This window comes from Protopterus annectens, chromosome 6.part0 (genome assembly GCF_019279795.1).
Source record: "Protopterus annectens isolate FY-2018-M chromosome 6.part0, PAN1.0, whole genome shotgun sequence".
NCBI classification, from domain to species: domain Eukaryota; kingdom Metazoa; phylum Chordata; order Ceratodontiformes; family Protopteridae; genus Protopterus; species Protopterus annectens.
This window is the reverse complement of record NC_056737.1, coordinates 1,059,840,878-1,059,861,163: the sequence shown is the minus strand read 5'-3', so window position 1 is coordinate 1,059,861,163 and position 20,286 is coordinate 1,059,840,878. Positions and strand designations below refer to the sequence as shown.

Sequence of the window (20,286 nt, the reverse complement as noted above, 5' to 3'; positions counted from 1 at the left end):
TCAAAAAAACTCCAGCTATTCTCCTTCTCATATTGTTTACTAAGAGGGGATCTCTGCTTGACTTACAAAGCCATTTCTGACCCAGCTCTGTTAGAAATGCTATATCTAAAGAAATCCCAATCCCTCCACACCACATGCTCCAGAGACCTCAACCTCATTACCACAATCAACAGAATATGCTGGAGGGACAAGTTAATAACCCAGGGACTGCCCATGCTCTGGAATAGACTTCCTATACATGTCAAGCAGAGCACCTCACTGGCCCTCTTCAAGAAAAATCTTGATGAGTGGATGGGAAATAGAAAATTCATCCCAGGGATAACTCCAGTGGCTCTACTTGACAGTGACACGGGGAACTAACGGCGGGTGGCACAGTGCCAGGGCACTTCTATGGGCTAGGCTTGTAAAGGCTCCAGGGCCATTAGCCTAGTACACACCTATGAACCTACTCCAGTCTGTTTTCCCACACTCCTCCTCTGGCATCCGGTAAAACAATTTCTGTGATTACTAAACAGATGGATTATGTTAGTAAAATTTTTAACATGTTGTAAGATGAAATTACTTACTCGCCTGTATCTAGGAATGAGATAAACATAGCTTACAGGAACATTGACTTGTTCTTAGAAGATGCCTTGCTTCAAGGCATTATAAGATCCGAAACTTATGAATTTCTAAACTGGAATCCTATGATTCCTTCAGCCTTTGGCTGTCTCCCTACAACCAATATAGAAGATGAGTGCAGCCAAACTATGAATTTTTTGAACATTTCTGATATTGTTTTAAGTATTAAAAACAAGATACACTTTCATATATTTTTATATATATATATTTTATTTTCTTATTTTTATGGTGTTCTTTTTCAGAGAACTGTTTATAGACACTTTAATTGATGGAAAAAGTTCTTAAGGATATACTTTTATTCATAAGGGTGAATTCTACAACTCACTGGATGTTTTACACTGAGCCTTTGGCTTTAATTATAATTAATCAATTATTTTTAACTACTTTGCACTTCCTCTAATTATGCTCAAACAAGGGTGTATATAAAGCAAGATTTTTATTGTTTTTTTTGTTCTGAAGAAGTCCAAGGCAAGGGACAAAAGCACTTAACTTTTACTAATAAAGTAATTCTTTGGCCATTTCTGCATGAATTTTTGTCATCATAAAGGGATATACTCGATTATCTTCTGCCTGCAGCACTTGATTATGGGGATTCCATTTGTGTTTTTAGTTTCTTTTGGAATCGTAAGCACACACACTTCACCTGTTTATTTTTACTGTATTTCATAAGACTCTTGTATTAACTGTTAAATTTCTTACACTTTAGTAGTTTCAAAGCTGAAGTGTTTGCACTGCTGCTGTATACTTAATTACATTGTCCCTGCTAGTGTTACAGGACTGTAGTATCTAGATTCTGTGGTTTCACTGCACATGAGCTCTAAAACAAGCACTTTTACAATAACAGGGTTTTCTGACTGCACTTCTGCGACAGAAGTTTGCTGCAGCAAACCTATCTGACTTGTGGGCTACTGACAGAAAGCTTACTGTGTGCTTTTCCGATTGGTCTGTACACCTTGCTGCTGTAAAACTTGGTTTTCCGCATTCTATATAAGCACAGTGTTTATGGTAAGCTGCTCTCCATGTAGTGGAGGTTAGCGGTGCCCTGTAGAGATGCAAACGCTTTCAAGTTAAAATCTGCCTTAGGATAACTATCTCTGCAGCCTTCTCTAGTCCCCTCTGCTGTTCTAGGAGCATCTGAGCTGCGAGCAGACCAGCATTGCCTTGTTGGAGAGATGCAGTTCACACTGCGTATAGCACCCATTCCTTCCTCGTGTGCTAACATCCCAGTTCAGTTAAAGCTCCCCACTCTTCTCCCTGGTTAAACCCATAGTTAACAAAAAAAATTAAAAACCTTAAAACATGGATAGGCACTTTCCTGCCATCTCTGTGGCCAGCCTGGTGGACATGAGCATCCTAAAGCAATATAGCAATTGTCTCGAATATACTCGTAACCATTTAATCCTGAAACAAACCGGGTATGTAAGAGATGTAGTTACACCATAAAAACTGAGACACAACTCTCACATACTGACAAATCAAATGTCAAACAGGTTTGTAAGCACACACACTTTTCCCTCACTAAACAAGGTCTCTAACATAAACCCATACATGCGGAGGTACTCATAAGTAACTTACCAAAACCTCAGAGGTGGCCCGTACACTGACCTCAGAAACCACATGCAAACAGAACCACACTACACACAAAAATACACATCACAGTGTCACCACATAAGTAAGCCACCAAGGTGAAACACCACACATTTAAACATCTTAGTCACAGGAGACTCCATCGTGAGACACACGGATGCAACCCTCACCAGGCTGGATAAAGAGACTGTTACAGTCAGTTGCCTGTCAGGTCCAGGATTACACAGCCACTAAGGTCACTCAACCACAAGCACCTTTACAACTTGGTCATAGTCCATGTGGGTGTGAATGACCTGAAACATGCTGCTCTGAAATGTATGAAGAGAGAAATGATGGCCCTCTCTGAATATGCGTCACAGGCTGATCTGAGCCTCACCTTGAACAACATTCTACCCTCACCAAGAATACCACAACACAAACAGAAAATGCCTGACTTCAATAATTAGCTTAACTACTGGTCTCATTCCAAAGGGATCCAGTACTTCTCAGCATGGGATGACATGATCGGCAGATCATGCTGCTTTGCCAAAAATGGTCTGCACCTATCGCCACTAAGCTTTCGAATAGTGGCCAAGATGTTAGCCACCCCCATAGTGACTTTTTTACGGAGTGCCAAACCAACAGACCTACAAACATAAATTCTTCTAATGTCAAACTGAAGGTACAACTGCTCAATACTAGGTGCCTTAACAAGAAATTACACCGTCTGGAAGCTCTCCTCGCCCTGGAGAATGCCAACGTCCGTGCAGTTACAGAGACGTGATTCAAGGCTGCATAACGCACCCTAGCAGTGCAAGGCTATAATGCCTATCACACATTCAGACCACCCTCTGAAAAGAAAAAAAAAAACAAGAGAAGTATTGGTTTTCATTCACCTCTAGGTTGGACAAGAAGGATGACTCACCTGAGCTACTCCATGTCAGCTGATCATAGGTAAAATCCCCCACCATATCATCACTACCTACAGGTCCCCAACCACGAAAACCACTCTGCATACCTGAAGTTACTATAATCACTTACCATTCAGCACAACACACTACTCATGGCTGATTTTAGTTACCCCTCCATAAACTGGGAATCATACATGACCACTAACATGCAAGCTCAGAGACTCCTGGATTTTGTGAATGCAAATGCTCTGGAACAGTTGGTCTGCACTCCCACTAGGGGCTGAAATATCCCTGACACAGTACCCCACAAACATGGGAGAGCATTGCACCCCCTCCCCAAGTATAATGTCCTCATTAGTAAGATCAGATCATAAACTTGACTCCTTTGATATAAACGCATCGGTAGAACCCCCGTCAGTCCCTAAAACACTAAATAATTTTTCCATGCCTTGCCTTCTACTAAGTAATAGCATAGGTAAAGTTAAAGCTACCCTAACCCTGATAACATGGAGGCCAATGCAGAAACATACATAAATGCCCTGTACAACCACTTAAACAACTGCATAGAAATATCAGTACCTGACCGAATTAAACATAGGTCTAACAGGAAAAACGAGCCACCCTGCTAGACCCCTGGCATAAATAGACTATACAACAGAAGGAAGAAATGCTTGTCTAGAAGTAAGCGGGAGGGTGCACATTGCACAACAAAGAAAAAAATAGTACAGTTGTGTATACTTACCATAAATGCAGATGTTCGAGTATATTCACTGTTGCAGTCATCACATTTGGGTTACCTGCTTGCAGTAGCCCTCAGTCGGCCTGATTATCAAAGTCTTGGGTCCTGCGTTGGTTGCCGTCTCATCTTCCGTGATGTCAGGTAGTCAGGGGTATAAAGCATGCAGCCGACGCCATTACATCAGATTTTCTTGCCCTAGATGTCAGGCGCCCCCCTTAATGGGATGCAATTATATATATATATATATATATATATATATATATATATATATATATATACACATACATATACAAGGTTATACCTCCAACAAAAAAGCAAATACACCAAAAAGCTTTTAAGTATAGTAAAGGAGAATAGAGGTATAGCCAAAAGAAGTCAGGGGGCTGGAGGGAGGGTAACCAGGACTGCAACAGTGAATACACTCGAACATCTAGTGGAGGGAGCGTAAAGTACAGTTTTGTACCTACCATAAATGTAGATGTTCGAGGGCTATTACAGCTGCAGTAATCACATATGGGGTTTTCAGCCGTCAGGCGGTCCCTCGGTCGACCGAATTCCAAAGTCTTGGTCCGGCGTCGGTTGTTGTCGTGTACTCTTCTGACGTCAGGAAGGCTAGAGTATATAAGACACAGCCGACGCCATCTTCTTCAGTCTTTCTTGCCCCAGATGTCAGGTGCCCCCAGAAGGAAGGCAATACATAAATAAATCTAATCCATAAAAGTAAGCAAATAATACATAGCAGGATAACCCAGTCAGCAGGTATGAAGAGGTATTCAGACCCCAAGGTCTTACCAAGTGGGGAAGGAGGGTGGGAAACCTGTACTGCAGCTGTAATAGCCCTCGAACATCTACATTTATGGTAGGTACAAAACTGTACTATGTTCATCGTGCATTACAGCTGCAGTAATCACATATGGGTAGAATCCCAAAGCTATGCATAGGGTGGTAGGTACTATACGGAACTGGGTTGAGCTAGAATGCCCTGCAAAACTGCAGTGGCAAATCCTGCTCTTGTTCTGGAGTATAATTGCAGATGGTAGTGTTTTGTGAAGGTATGTACAGAACTCCAAGTGGCTGCCTCCAAGATATCTTTAGTAGGCACTCCTCTGAGGAAGGCTGTAGAGGTGGCTGTGGCCCTAGTGGAGTGAGGTCTGATACCAGTAGGGACAGGCTTTCCATGATAGGAATAACAAAAGCGTATGCAGTGACCAATCCACTTGGAAATGGTCTGTTTGGTAACAGGTTTCCCTTGACCCCCCACGGCATAGGAAACGAGGAGTTCATCTGATTTTCTGAAGGATTTGGTTCTGTCCAAGTAATAACGTAGCTGCCTATGGATGTCTAAAGAGTGTAGCAGCCTTTCCCCTTTGTTTTGAGGGTTAGGGTAAAAGGTAGGAAGGTGTATGGCCTGGTTTAAGGCTACCCTAGATACCACTTTAGGCATAAAGGAAGGGTTGGTACGAAGGGAAACCCTGTCCTGATGGAAGATGAGGAATGGTTGCACCGCCATGAGGGCCTGTAACTCAGAAACTCTACGAGCTGAAGTGATGGCCAGTAGAAAAGCTGTTTTCCAGGACAGATATTGTAATTCTGTTGAAGCAGCAGGTTCAAAGGGAGGTAATGTCAATTTTTCTAGTACGTAGTTAAGGTCCCAAGCTGGCACTGGCTGTTTCCTTGGAGGTCTTATGTTCTTAGCCCCTCTGAGGAACTGTCGTAGGAGTGGGTGCGAGAATAAAGGAGGATCCATGTTGAATTCTGCAGAGATTGCTGAGGCATGTATTTTGATTGAAGAAAATGAAAGTCCATTGCTCAAAAGTTCAGCTAGGTACTGCAAAATCTGAGGTAGGTTCAATTTTCTAGGGTCCTGCCCTCGTTTTTCATTCCAACAGCAAAACCGCTTCCATTTTGCGGAGTAAGCTTTTCTAGTAGATGGTCTTCTGGCCTCCAAAATGACATCCTGCACCTCTTTGGAGAGTAGAGTCTGATGTGATGCTAAGGAATTTTCCATGCAGCGAGACAGAGTTTTCAGCTGACTGTGTAGGGTTTTGAAATTGTTCTGTGTCAGCAGTAGAGGTGTTAGAGGCAGGGGCCACGGAGGAGTGTGTGTTAGGCTCCTCAGGAGTGGATACCAGTGTTGTCTCGGCCAGTCTGGAGCAATCAGTATCATCCTCGGCTTGTCTGTTCTTACTTTCAAAAGTACCTTGGGCAGAAGAGGTAGAGGTGGGAATGCATAAACTGACCAAGTTGTCCATCTGAAGGAAAGAGCGTCCACTTTCCAGGCCTTTGGGTGGAAGGTCCTTGAGCAAAACCTTTTTAATTGATGGTTTCTGTGGGAGGCAAAAAGATCTATATCTGGCCTCCCCCACGCTTGAACAATCTCTGTAAACACCTGTGGATGTAGCTTCCATTCATGAGGATCCGTCATATGTCTGCTCAGAGTGTCTGCCAGTATGTTTTCCATTCCTGGCAGGTACTGTGCTTGAAGTTCTATTTGTCTTTCCAGAGCCAGGTTCCAAAGAGTCATGGCTAGTCTGCACAAGGGGTATGAATGAGTTCCTCCTTGTTTGTTTAAGTACCACATTACAGTGGTGTTGTCTGTTCTTATGAGCAGTTGTCCTGGATGCAGGAATTCTCTGAACGCTGTGATTGCATTTATTACTGCCAGCATTTCTTTTTGATTGATGTGAAGGTGCTTTTCTTTTTGGGGCCATCTGCCCTGAATGCACCTGTCCTTCATGTGTGTTCCCCAGGCATAGTCTGAAGCGTCTGTGGTTATGACTTGTGTAGCTTGAGGCTTGCAGAATGGAAGGCCTGTGTTTGCTTGGCATGCTTGGGCCCACCATATGAATTCCTTTTGTAGACAGGGAATTATTGGAATCACCGCTTCCAAGCTGTGACTGTGTTGAGACCATAGATTTTTTAGGTACCATTGAAGTTTCCTCATGTGCAGCTTTGCGCATGGGATTAGAAGAATGCAAGATGCCATGAATCCCAGAGCCTGCAGGATTTTCCTTGCAGTAAGCCTGGTACTTTTTGCAAGTATTTTGAAGTACTGAGATAAATGCCCTTGTTTTTCTGGCGTAAGGTAGGCCATCTGGGTGTTTGTGTCCAAGTTGGCACCCAGGAAGGTTATTTTCTGAGAGGGTGTTAGCTTTGATTTCTCCTTGTTGATGGTGTATCCCAGAGAAAGCAGTAACCGTGTCACATATGCCAGGTGTTTCAGAAGTATGTGTTTGCTGTCCGCTTGGATCAGGCAGTCGTCCAGATAAGGGTAAATTTGTATCCCTTGAAGTCTGCAGTATGCAATCACTGATGCCAGGCACTTGGTGAATACTCTGGGCAGTAGATAAGCCAAAGGGCAATACAGAGAATTGATAGTGGTTTGAACCTGCAAGAAATCTGAGGTATCTTCTGCAACTTTGTCTGATTGGGACATGCAGGTATGCCTCCTTGAGGTCCAATGTTACCAGCCAGAACCCTTGCCCAGCATGGGAAGGAGTTGCTGTAATGTGAGCATCTTGAATTTTGGCACGAGAAGAAATGTGTTTAGGATGGATAAGTCCAGTATGGGTCTCCAGTTGCTTCCTTTTCTTGGCACCAGGAAAAGCCTTGAATAAAAACCTTGTGCTTGTTGGTGCGTAGGTACCTTTTGTATAGCCCTCATGTTTAGGAGCTTTGTAATTTGCAGTTGTGCCTCTACCCTTTGATTTTGTGGTAGATTTGGCATGCCTCTCATTTTTGGAAGAGTGTGAAAATGGAATTTGTAGCCTCTGTTTATAATGTCCAGAATCCATTTGTCTGTTGTGACAATATGCCAATTGTTTGCAAATAGTGCCAGTTTCCCTCCCAAAGGTGCTGCCTGTTGAATTTTGCTTGGCATGGAAATGAGGGAGTCATTGAGTTTGCTTCCTGTACTGTTGTGCACTGTCGTCACCAGCTCTTGGTGCTGGAGATTGCCATTGTCTGCCTCTATAGGGCCCTTGGGCTTGTCCTCTGCCCCTTCCGCGTCTGTATCTGCCTCTTTGGGGCTTGTCAGTGGCTGGAAAGGACCAGTTTTTTGAAGGCCAATTCCTGCTGAACCGTGGTGGCTGGACCTGTAAGAAAGCTTTGACAGTTTGCATAGATTTTGCTTTTTCTTCCATTTTACGTAATATATCCTCAGCATTACTACCAAAAAGAACATCCTTATGTAAAGGTGCATCCAGAATTTTTGCTTTCACATGGTCTGGCAGATTTTGTTCCCCAAGCCATGCATGTCTGCGAATGACTGATCCGGTAGCGGCCGCTCTGCTGGAGGCCTCTAGGGCATCATAACCACATTGTAAAGTGTGCTTACCCACTTGCTCTGCACTATGCATCATATCCTGCAACTCTTTTATATCTGGTTGTTCAGGTTGTGACATTTTGGTCTTTAATTGTGATAACAGGAATTGTTGATATTTAATCATATGAAACTGGCAGTTTAAGGCCCTCATGGCTAGGGTGGCCGAGGTATAAACCTTCTTACCCCACCTTTCTAGAGATCTAGATTCCCTTTCTGCAGGAAGTGGATTCTTGGCCGTGGAGGCCTTAATTCCTTTAGGGCCTTGAGAAATAGTTTCAGGGTCTGCATTATGGCCTTTGTAGAGGAACTGATGAGAATTAGGTACTCTGTAATACCTATCTGGCTTAACTGGTGCAGGAGGCAGAGAATCAGGATTAAGGCAAGCCTCCGAGTAAACATCATCCAATACCTCCAAAACAGGAGGAATAGCCAAAGGTCTATGCTGAGGTAACCAGAGAAATTCCCTAAGCCTTTTCTTGGAGTCTGAAAAGTCTTGGCCTTCCCAGTGGAAGTGCTCTCTCAAAGAGTGTAAGGTTTCCCCAAAAGAAAAATCCTCAGGGGGGGATACAGAAGGAATAGACTGCTCTGCATCCGAATCCTCGAAAGGGGAATAAGAGTGTTCTTCAGCATCAGAATGATCTGATAATATGGATCCCTGGTCAGAAGAAGGGGAATCCTCCTCTACTCTGGGTCTCTTGTCCGGAGGGGCCTGGGAGCCTCTGATAAGAGTGATAAGGTCCTCAGCCATTTTAAGCATGTGCTTCTTAGGCATGGGCCCAGGTGATGGGCCTTGTGTAGCCGGCCTAGCATGGTGCCTGGCTGTTTTGGATTTAGTGAAGGCCTTGATAGAGAAAGATGATGAAGGCCTAAATACACCATGGGTGGATGTAGATCTATCCACATTGGCAGGCCCGACATATGCATGGGCTTCGGTTGTAGTCTGGGAAAAGGCCGAAGAACCAGCGGTCTCGGGTACAGAAGACCCCGCCGAGGGAGTGTCGTCGGTAGTCAGGGACTGCAAAGGCGTCTCACTGAGAACCGGATCACATGGAGCCTGCTTCGGTGTGGTGTCGGTGGAGACCGCGGTCCTCGTCTGGCGGTCCTTTTCTTTGCGTTTTTTGGGCAAAGCGGTAGTCGGAGTATCCGACGACATTTTATAATTAAACGCTTTACCAAAAAAGTGCTGGGCAAACTCCGCCCGACGCTTGATAGTGCGTTTATTGAAGGTAGCGCAAAAGCGACAGCCCGAGACGTCGTGGTCTGGGCCCAAACAAGGTATGCAAAGGGAATGGAAATCCTTATGCGGTATTTGCTTCCCACAAGAAATACAATTATTAACTTTTTCTGACATCGGTCTGAGGCAAGAAAAGATTCCCCAACGGGGTACTTAGCTTTAATGAAGACTTCGGTTCCAAAATTTTTCGTAATTCAGGAGCTGGCCGACCGGCACTTGCGAACTGCTTCTGCTTCGGGCACCGCGCGGCAAAAAAGACTGAAGAAGATGGCGTCGGCTGTGTCTTATATACTCTAGCCTTCCTGACGTCAGAAGAGTACGCGACAACAACCGACGCCGGACCAAGACTTTGGAATTCGGCCGACCGAGGGACCGCCTGACGGCTGAAAACCCCATATGTGATTACTGCAGCTGTAATGCACGATGAACATCCAGGACTGTAACAGTGAATACACTCGAACATCTACATTTATGCTAAGTCTATACAACTGCACTATGTCCTTCGTGCTTCACTGGTGTAGTCATCACATTTGGGTAGATTCCCAAAGCTAAGGATGGGAGGAGGAATTTAGATAGCATTAGGACCAGCTATAAGGCCCTGCAAGACTGCAGTGGCAAAGCCAGCTCTGGATTTAGAGAAAATTGGCAAATGGTAATGCTTGGTGAAAGCATGTACAGAACTCCAAGTAGCAGCTTCTAGGATGTCTCTGGTAGGGGCACCTCTGAGAAAGGCTGTAGAGGTAGATGCAGCCCTGGTTGAATGGGGTTTTCCATGGTGCTTATAGCGGAAATGAATGCAATGGCCTACCCATTTAGAAATGGTTTGCTTTGAAATAGCCTTTCCCTCTGCCCCTGCAACAAATGCCACCAGCAGTTGTTCAAATTTCCTTTGAAGATTAGTCCTGTCCAAGTAAAATCTAAGTTGTCTGTGCACATCTAAGGAGTGCAGTACCCGTTCCCCTTTGTTCTGTGAATTAGAAAAGAAGGTTGGCAAATGAATGGACTGATTAAGAGCCACACTGGATACCACCTTGGGCATGAAAGAGGGACTGGTCCTGAGGGACACCCTGTCCGCTTTAAGGACGATGATGAATGGGCTCCACTGCCATAAGGGCCTGTAATTCAGATACCTTTCTTGCTGAAGTGATTGCTAAAAGCAAAGCTGTTTTCCAAGAAAGGAATTTTAACTCTGCAGTTGCAGCTGGCTCAAAAGGAGGAAGAGTGAGTTTTTCCAATACAAAATTAAGATCCCAGGCTGGAGTTGGGGCTCTCCTGGGTGGTCTTAAGTTTTGGGCCCCTATGAGGAACTGCTTGAGCAGTGGGTGAGAAAAGAGGGGTGGTTCTGTGATGTAACGAGCTGAAACGGCGGAGGCGTGAATTTTGATGGAGGAAAAGGAAAGGCCCTTGTGAAGCATCTCAGTTAAGTATTGAAGAATCTGAGGTAAATTGGGCGCTGCTGTGGCCATACCTTGAGTTTGGTTCCAGGCACAGAATCTTTTCCATTTTTCAGCATAAGATTTTCTAGTACTAGACCTCCTTGCCTCCAAAATGACATCCAACACTTGTTTAGTGAGGGATGGTAATGGAGAGATTAGGTAATTAGTCAGGCTGCCAGGTTCAGGGTTTGAAACTGGGTGTGCAGAATCTGGCACTCCTGCTGAGACAGCAGAGTAGGGGTCTGAGGTAGGTGCCATGGGGCCAGCTGTGAGACACTGTGCAAGAGGGGGTACCAGTGTTGGCGTGGTCAGTCTGGTGAAATCAGTATCATCTGTGGTTTGTCCTGTTTGATCTTTAGTAGTACTCTGGAGAGGAGAGGCAGAGGAGGAAAGGCATAAACTGATAGATTTTTCCAGCTGAAGGACAGAGCATCCACTTTACAAGCTTGTTTATGGGGAGTCCTTGTGCAAAATTTGTCCAATCCGTAGTTCTGGGGGGAGGCAAACAGGTCTATATCTGGGATCCCCCATTTGTTGATCAACATGTTGAAAATCTTTGGTTCTAGTTTCCACTCGTGTGGGTCCATGAGATTTCTGCTTAGTTCGTCTGCCAGTGTATTTAGTTTTCCTGGCAGGAAATGAGCCTGTAGATGCACTTGGTAGCTCAAGGTTGTGTTCCAGAGAGCCATGGCTAGTCTGCAGAGGGGGTAAGACTGGGTACCCCCGTTTGTTTATGTACCACATAATAGTGGTGTTGTCCATCTTTACCATTAATTGTCCTGGAACAATGTGGTCCTTGAAGGCTGTCAGAGCATTCTGTACAGCTAACATTATTTCTTGATTGATATACAGGTGCATTTGACTTGGGTTCCATTTGCCCTGAATGCACTTCCCTGCCAGGTGAGCCCCCCCATGCATAGTCTGATGCGCCTGTTGTTAGGGTTTGGGCGGCAGGGAGTAGAGCGAATGGTAGTCCCTTGTTTTGATGGTAGACCTCTGCCCACCAAAGGAATTCTAACCTTAGGCAAGGTATGATAGGAATCACTGCTTCTAGATCCTGAGAATGTTGACACCATAGGCTATTTAGATACCACTGTAGTTTCCTCATATGCAGTCTTGCATATGGAATTAGTAGAATGCACGAGGCCATGAACCCCAAGGCTTGCAGTATTTGCCTTGCAGATAGCAGGGTTTTTGTGGCCACTAGTTTAAAGTAAGTTGTCAAATTAATTTGTTTCTCTGGCGTAAGGAAAGCCATCTGGGAAGTTGTGTTGAAACTTGCTCCCAGGAATATAGTTTGTTGACAGGGTACCAGATGTGATTTCTTTTCTTTTATGGTGTATCCCAGACAAGTTGACATCTTTTGTACAAATGCCAGATGATTCAGAAGTATGTCCTGGCTTTCTGCCTGAATTAGACAATCGTCCAGGTATGGGTATATCTGAATATTTCTTTGCCTGCAAAATGCAATGACTGGAGCTGGGCACTTTGTGAATACCCTGGGTGCAGTAGATAAGCCAAAGGGCAGTGCAGAGAACTGATAGTGAATGCAGCTTGCTTTGAAGCGTAGGTATCTTCTGCAAGACTCCCTGATTGGGATGTGCAGGTAGGCATCCTTTAAATCCACTGCTGCCAACCAGGCATCTTTGCCTAGCATGGGAAGCAACTGATGAAGAGTTAGCAGGTCCAGGGTAGGACGCCATGAGTTGTCTTTTCTGGGTACCATGAAAATTCTTGAGTAGAAACCTTGTCCCTTTTCCTCTTCTGGTACAGTCTGAATAGCCTTTAATCTGAAGAGGTAGAGTACTTACTTTTGAGCCTCTGCCCACTGATTTGGGGGTAGATCTGACCAACCGTTTGGGATTGGTAACATGTGGAAGTGACATCTGTATCCTTGGGAAACTATATTTAAAACCCATTTGCCCTGGGTAATGAGTTCCCATTGTTTTGCTTGCAGAGCAATCTTTCCCCCTAAAGGGGCAGTCAGTTGAGAAGTGCTTGGAAGTTTTAAAGTTAAGTCATTGCGACAGCTTACCACAGGGGGTTGTCTTACTACTCCCTGATTTGGAAATGGAGCCCCCCACTGCTTAGTCCTGTGCTTGCCCGGGGACTGAAGCCTGGGTGTTCTGCTGGTTCTGGGTTTGAACTGAGAAGGCCTGGAAGAGGCAGGAAAGGACCAATTTTTTTGAGGGCCAATGCCTACTAAATCTAGTAGGCTGCACTTGTAAGAAATCTTTAACAGTTTGCATAGATTTAGCTTTTTCCTCCATCTTTTTAAGAACTTTGTCTGCTTTGACGCCAAACAGGCGGTCCTGATTTAAGAGAGCATCCAGCAATTTAGTTTTAACATGATCTGGCAAAGACTGCTCCTTAAGCCAAACATGCCTTCTAAGTACAGACCCGGTGGCAGCAGCCCTGCAAGATGCCTCTAGTGAATCAAAACCACATTGCAAAGTATGTTTTCCAACCTGTTCAGAAGAATGCATTAAATCTTGTGAATCCTTAATTTCAGCACAATCAGGAATCAACATAATTTTTTGTTTAAGCAATCCAATAATATGCTGCTTATACTTTAATATATAAAACTGGCACTTTAAGGCCCTGATGGCCAAGGTTGCAGAGGTGTATACCTTCTTACCCATCTACCCAGGGCCCTGGAATCTCTATCAGAGGGGGTAGGATTTATGGCAGTCGTAGCCTTAACGCCCTTGAGTCCCTTTGAAATGGTCTCAGGATCCGCAGTAGGATTTTTAAAAAGGAACTTGTGAGAATCAGGAACCCTGTAATATCTGTCAGGTTTTCTGGGAGCAGGAGGTAAAGAGTCAGGGAGCCAGGGGCCAAGCTAGATTCCGAAAAGCCATCGTCAACAATGTCCAGCACAGGAGGGACAGCTAAAGGCCTGTGTTGGGGCAGGAGTAAGAAATCTCTACGCCTCTTTTTAGAATCAGAGTAATCCTGGCTTTCCCAGTGAAAATGTTCCCTAAGAGTATGCAAGGTTTCACCAAAAGAAAAATCCTCTGGGGAAGAAACAGAGGGAATAGAGTCCTCTGCATCAGAATCCTCATAGGTAGATAAGGGTAAATCCTGGTCATCAGAGGAGACAAATTTCAGAATCCTGGTCAAAAGTGTCATAAGCTAATTCAGTCGTAGGTCTCTTAGAGGGGGAAGGTTGGCTTCCTCTGATTAAAGTAATAAGGCCTTCAGCCATTCTTATCATTTGTTTTTTAGGCATAGAGGCCTGACCATGCGGTCTGGGCGTCGGTTTCCTAGGCATGGTTCGAGTCTTAGGCCTAGAAGAAGAAGATGGCGTTGGTTTAATATGCAAGTCAGTAGGCCTGAATACACTCTCAGAAGCTGTTGCCTGCACAGCGGCTCCGGACCCATCCAAGGTAGAGACATCCGCAGGTTCCACAGTTGAAGCATCTCGTAGCATACCAGACTCCGAATGGGTCTCAGTAGAGGCCTGCAAATCTGAAGTAGTGGGTATCAGGGGCTGCGAAAGCACCTCACTGTACCCACGGACTGGCGACTAGCTCAGGAGAAGCGTCATTGGCAGCTTTGGACCTAGGTGGCCTGTCTCTGTCTTTATCTTTGCGTTTTTGCGGAATATCGGTAGTTGGGTGGCTTACAAAAGACATATCTGGATAATTGAACCAACCACCAAAATGTTTAGAAGCGAAAATGTACCGTACCGACAACGAATAGTTCGTGGTTTAAATAAGGCACAAAACCGACAGCGAGGTATGTCGTGGTCAGGGCCTAGGCAAAAAATACCGTACGAATGTAAATCTTTATGAGGTATTTGCTTTCCACAAGAAATACAATTATTGACTTTTACTGACATCGGTTTAGAGCAAGAAAAAGTTTCCCCAATGGGATAACTTAGTTTTAGTTAAAGACTTCGGTTCTGAAACTCGAAAATTAAAATTTCAGCAGTCGGTCGACCGGCACTTGCAAACTGCTTCTGCTTCGGGGACCGCACGGCAAAAAGACTAATGTAATGGCGACGGCTGCATGCTTTATACCCCTGACTACCTGACGTCATGGAAGATGAGATAGCAACCGACGCAGGACGCAAGACTCTGACAATCAGGCCGACTGAGGGCTACTGCAAGCAGATAACCCAAAAGTGATGACTACAACAGTGAAACACAAAGAACATTTATCATTAGTCTCAACAGGCAAATCAGGGAATTAGTCAAGTTTTCAGAAGCTAAATAAGAGACTAAATAACCTCTCAGGTAAAGGATGACCACAAAGCACTGTTTAGTTATGTCCAAAATCAAACGCTCAACCATGTGTTGAGTTGGCAGAAGATGGCACTACCTATACCCAGCCAGAAGAAATAGCAAACCTGCTGGCCAATAAATTCAGCTCAGCTTTCACTCCCTCCACCTCCAGTCACTCCCCATGAAATACACCCTACCATTCCTTTGCCTGTTTAACAAAAAAACAGGTCAGGTCATCACTGTACTCTCTAGAGCTAGAAACACAGCATCAATGGGCCCTGATGGAATCCCAGGGTGCCTATCAAACAGGTTTAAATATGACCTAGCAGACCTACTCAGATCTCTAACCACAGTCTCCAGACGGGCGTTGTCAGAGCAGTGGAAGACAGCAACACTAATCCCTCTGCACAAGGGGTGGATCATCAACAGACCCAAGAATCCCCTCAGGGACTAACTCTCTATCCTCCACCTCTTCTCCTACTCTAACTTCCACATCATCCTTACCATCCTCTAATACTCCCTCTCCCCACTCACCTCTATTCTCATTAAAACCTATACCCACTTCTACTATAAAGAAACTCCTTCAGAAATTGAAGCCATGCACTAACGCACCTGATAACATCCCTTCTTACTTTCTAAGCATATCTGCTGAAGCAATTGCCTATCCCATAAGCATTCTAATCAACCGCTCCATCCAAGAGTGTACAGTACCCCAAATCTGGAAACAAGCCTTTATCATACCTCTGCATAAAGGTGGCAACAATTGTAATGTCAACAACTTCCGACCCATTGCTATCCTGTCCCCCATTTCTAAACTTCTAGAAAAATGTGTCCAACTTCAACTCTTACCACATCTCTTAGATAATAACCTTCTAACTACTACACAACATGGATTTAAGGCCAAATCATAGCACCATGACAGCCCTCCTCTCCTATCTTGAAACTGTAAACAAAGCTCGTGACTCTGGCCAAATTGTTTCTACCCTACTACTGGACCTCTCTAAGGCCTTTGACACTATCTCACACAGCCTGCTCTTAACTAAACTCTCAAAACTTAACCTATCTCCCTCCTCTTTGAACTGGTTCTCCAGCTACTTATCTAATAGATACCAAGCTGTAAAATGGAAAAAGGCAACCTCCTCTTTTCTTAGTACCCCCACCGGAGTTCCTCAAGGCTCCATACTAGGTCCCCTTCTTTTCAATATATTTATAAATGATTTCATAAATCTATTCCATTCTCAGATATCATCCAATATGCAGATGATTCTACCATTATCTGCTCTGCCACATCTACCCCTATGCTCCTAAAGCTTACACAAGAAGCTTTTTCAATCACTGAGCAATGGATGAGAATAAACCACCTAGCACTCAATGCTTCCAAAACTAAACTAATGGTATTTACCCCCTCTAAAGTTACTCCTTTCGATATAAACACATTCTTGATTACTAGTCAAAATAACTCACTTCTGGAACTGGTGTCAGAAACCAAGTTACTTGGTGTCCAAATTGACAACCAGCTTAATTTCAACTCCCATCTACAATTAAATATCAAAAAAACCCATCAAAAACTAGGTATGCTCTACCGACAAAATCAGTACCTTACAAGCACCTCTAAAATCACTCTCTCTTCTTCCTTTCTTATCCCCTCCCTTCTCTATGGAGCTCCACTCCTAACTAATCTTCAGTCCTCTCTAAAAAAACAACTTTCCTCTTGTTACAACAAAATCGCCAAGCTCGCTAACAGCCATAGGTCCTCCACCCACCACTGTTCCTCTCTCCAAAAACTTAATTGGCTAGAACTACCCAATCATCTCAGCTATACTCAGCTAACTCTTGCCCATAAGCTCATTTTCAACCCCTCTCTGTCCCTCCCTGTCTTCTGCCTTTAAGATGCACCTACCTGATAGAGTTTTAAGGTCAAACAATCAAAACCTATTAGAAGTGCACAAACCAACTCGTCCCCCAGGCAAAAACTTACTATCCTATAACCTAGCACATCTTTGGAACTCACTACCACCATCCATTCGCACCACCTCTAACCATTATATGTTCAAAAAATCTCTTCACATACATCTAATGTCCCACTGGGAATGCTCTTGCTCCCACCCCTCTTAACTAATAATGGCAATTTTCTTCCTTTCACTCTCATGTTACTCCAGTAATTTTTCCTTATAAATTCCCCATAACTCATATTTTTTTTTTTTTTTTTTTTTCCCATGGTATCTGCAAAGACTGTATTTGACTGCACCTTGTAAAGCTTATGCTCCTTACACAATAACTACTCTGTATCATTATGCAATATTACTTTTCACAGCCTAAAACACCTCAAATTTTCATCACTAGACTGTATTGTTCTGAAATGTTTCCTGAATTTTTGAAATGAAATGCTTGTATCTTTTTATATTTGTATAATTATCATTAGTAATCTATTGTATGTACCTAGTTTGTTTGTTTTTGGAGCTTTTCTCCCCAGGACTCCATTGAAAACGGGTTCATTTTGGCCCAATGGACTATCCTGGTAAACCAACTGCAAATAAATAATAAATAAAATAAATAAAAAGAATCTACTGACCCATAATTCTGACTAGCGTTACTTATATGCAAGTCTACCTGATTAACAATGACATATGAAATCTCCGGACTCTAGAACCAATCCAGTTCAGCTTTGTCAAGGACAGGTCCTGCATTCTCAGTTTGGTTGTCTTCTTTGAGAAGGTCACCAAGTCCGTGGATTAAGGTAAGACCTGACCAAGAAATCTGACACAATATCCCACTTGGGTATTATAGATGAACTCACAAAATTGGGCAAAAACCCCTGTGTCACCAGATGGACAGCTAAATGGCTCACAGATAGCACACATGCTGTTAGAGTGGGGGAATCCATATCCAGCAAGAGTTCAGTCACCAGTGGAGTACCACAAGACTCAGTGCTGAGCCCCCTCCAGGTTACGATATGCTTCCAGAAGTCAAGGCAAATCTAGATGGCCTCTGGCTAACCAGGTTTGTTGATGACTGCAAGTTGGGGGCAATAACTGACTCCCAAAATGATGCTGACATCCTGCAGAATGGTATGACGCAGTCTGATTGGTGTCAGAGCCAATGCCTCAAACTAAATGTGCAAAACTCCATAATAACGCCCTTTGGGAAATCAAACACCTCTACAAATTGCAACACTGATAGCACCCCCTCCCCATGAGTGGACCCAGTAGTGAGTGAACTGGGTACTCAGATGGACAGTAATGTGAACTTTGACCACCATTTGTCCACAGTGGTGAGAAAATCCTTTTACGTGGCTCAGTTTATAAGTAAGGGTATGGCATCCAGATCTAAGGCTGTCATAGTACCACTGTACTCAGTCCTCATCAGACCAATAATTGAGTACACTGTACCCTTTGGAATGTACCTTGCCAGCCACCTGCAACAGTTGGAGCATCCTCAGAGATTTCTCACCACAAAAATACAGGGTATAACCAACATGTCATATGCAGACCAATTAAAAGCCTTATCACTGTATTCAAATTATCTGAAGCTGCAGAAGCTACAAGCCAGCAGTATTACCTGGAAATGGGAAAGCTTCTGTGAAGCAATACCATTTCAGCTGGCTGTCCTATCTAATCATCAGCTTGACTCATAATGGGGCATCAGTGCACTGAATTGCCATCAGACTTGGATATTGTTTTAAAAAAATATGGTAAAAAAGACCCTTCAGAGCTACTTCTACAGTAATAAAATGCAGTCTGACTCACCTTATAACATCGATATTTGTAGAGAAACACCAGTAATATTGTCATCACTATGATGACACTAATCATAATTGCAGCATTCAGTATGGAATTTAGGGCTCTCTGGCCAACAGAATCTGTGTCTTCAGAAAAGGGTGTATAAAGCCTGCAACACAAAAACACAAGACACATTAATTTATTTATTTTTCAGACAAGGGTTAAACAGAATGCCATCACTTAAAGCCTCAAAAGAAAAGCAACAGGCAATACAAATTATATAATGACCAATTAGGTAACGGGCTTAAACACACAATGCTGCCAATTTGAAAAATCAACACACATAACTACACTTAGTTTACAGAATATCTCTGAGAAGCAGTTACTGTAAAAAGAAATAATCACAGAAAGATCTGATGCTTCTTTCTCTCAGTTTTAGTACCTACCTTCTCGTCATATCAGTCAGACCTTTTAGTAGTAGTCTAGTATTTTACAAGAAAGTTTATACTTGTCCTGAGCTGGCATTCTCTTGAACTCTAGTAGATGTGTGATAGGTTCATAGGTTCATACTAGGCTATCTGCCCTAGGGCATTTATAAGCCTAACCAGAGTGTGTTTGGCTTTCGCCGCCCATTTTAAATTAATTTTGCTATGCCCTTTTTTGAGGTTAGTATACTGTGCATCTGTCTAACAGTGACACAGAAGTGATACCCGGGGTAAACCTACGATCTCCCATCCACTCATCAAGATTCCTCTTGAAGAGAGTCAATGAGGGACTCTGCCTAACCTGGACTGGGATTTTATTCCAGAGTGAAGGGAGCCTCTGGGTTATGAATCTGTCCCTCCAGCATGTCCTATTTATTTCAGTGCTGAGGTTCAAGTCTCTCGAGCGCATAGCTCGATGGGATTTGGATTTTCTGAGGTGCAGCATGTCCATTAATTCCGGGTTGGACATGGCTTTATACATCAGGCACAGATCGCCTCTGAGCAGGCGGTATGCCACTGAGCAGAGCTGGAGTTTCTTTAACCGGGCAGCATATGGCATCTGTTTGAGCCCTTTGATACTCTTGGTGAGGTACTTTTGGGGTCTTTCCAGTTGCTGCAGGTGTCTGGTAAGGTACATCCCAAAAGGGGCATTGTACTCAATTATGGGCCTGATGAGGGATGAGTAAAGAGGCACGATGACCTCCCCTGATCTAAATGTGAATCCCTTCATGATTAGGTGGGCTATATAAAATGTTTTTCTAACCACTTTGGCCACGTGGTTGTCAAATGAGAGAATGCTATCAACTTGGGTCCCCAGGTCCCTAATTACTTCTTCTGTACTTAATGGATTACCACCTATGTGGTAATTTGTGGGCACTTTGCTTTTGCCAAAGGGGATGACTATACACTTTTTGGCATTTAGCTTGAGGCCATGGCTCTGGCACCAGTTGTCTGTTTCTATGAGGCCCTTTTGGAAGATGCTTGTGTCGGCTGGAGAGTCTATTATGGCGCCCAGTTTGCAG

General features: G+C 43.8%; 1 protein-coding gene across 6 annotated transcripts in view; it reads right to left on the bottom strand.

The window, feature by feature from the left end:
• PSEN1 (presenilin 1) overlaps positions 1 to 20,286 on the bottom strand; it is a 1,663,637-nt gene that overhangs the window by 890,151 nt on the left and 753,200 nt on the right. For all 6 annotated transcript variants that reach the window (XM_044074674.1, XM_044074678.1, XM_044074677.1 and 3 more), the window contains one exon: positions 18,807 to 18,948. In XM_044074674.1, the coding sequence (XP_043930609.1) occupies positions 18,807 to 18,948 (142 nt within the window). The remainder of the gene's footprint in view (positions 1 to 18,806; positions 18,949 to 20,286) is intronic.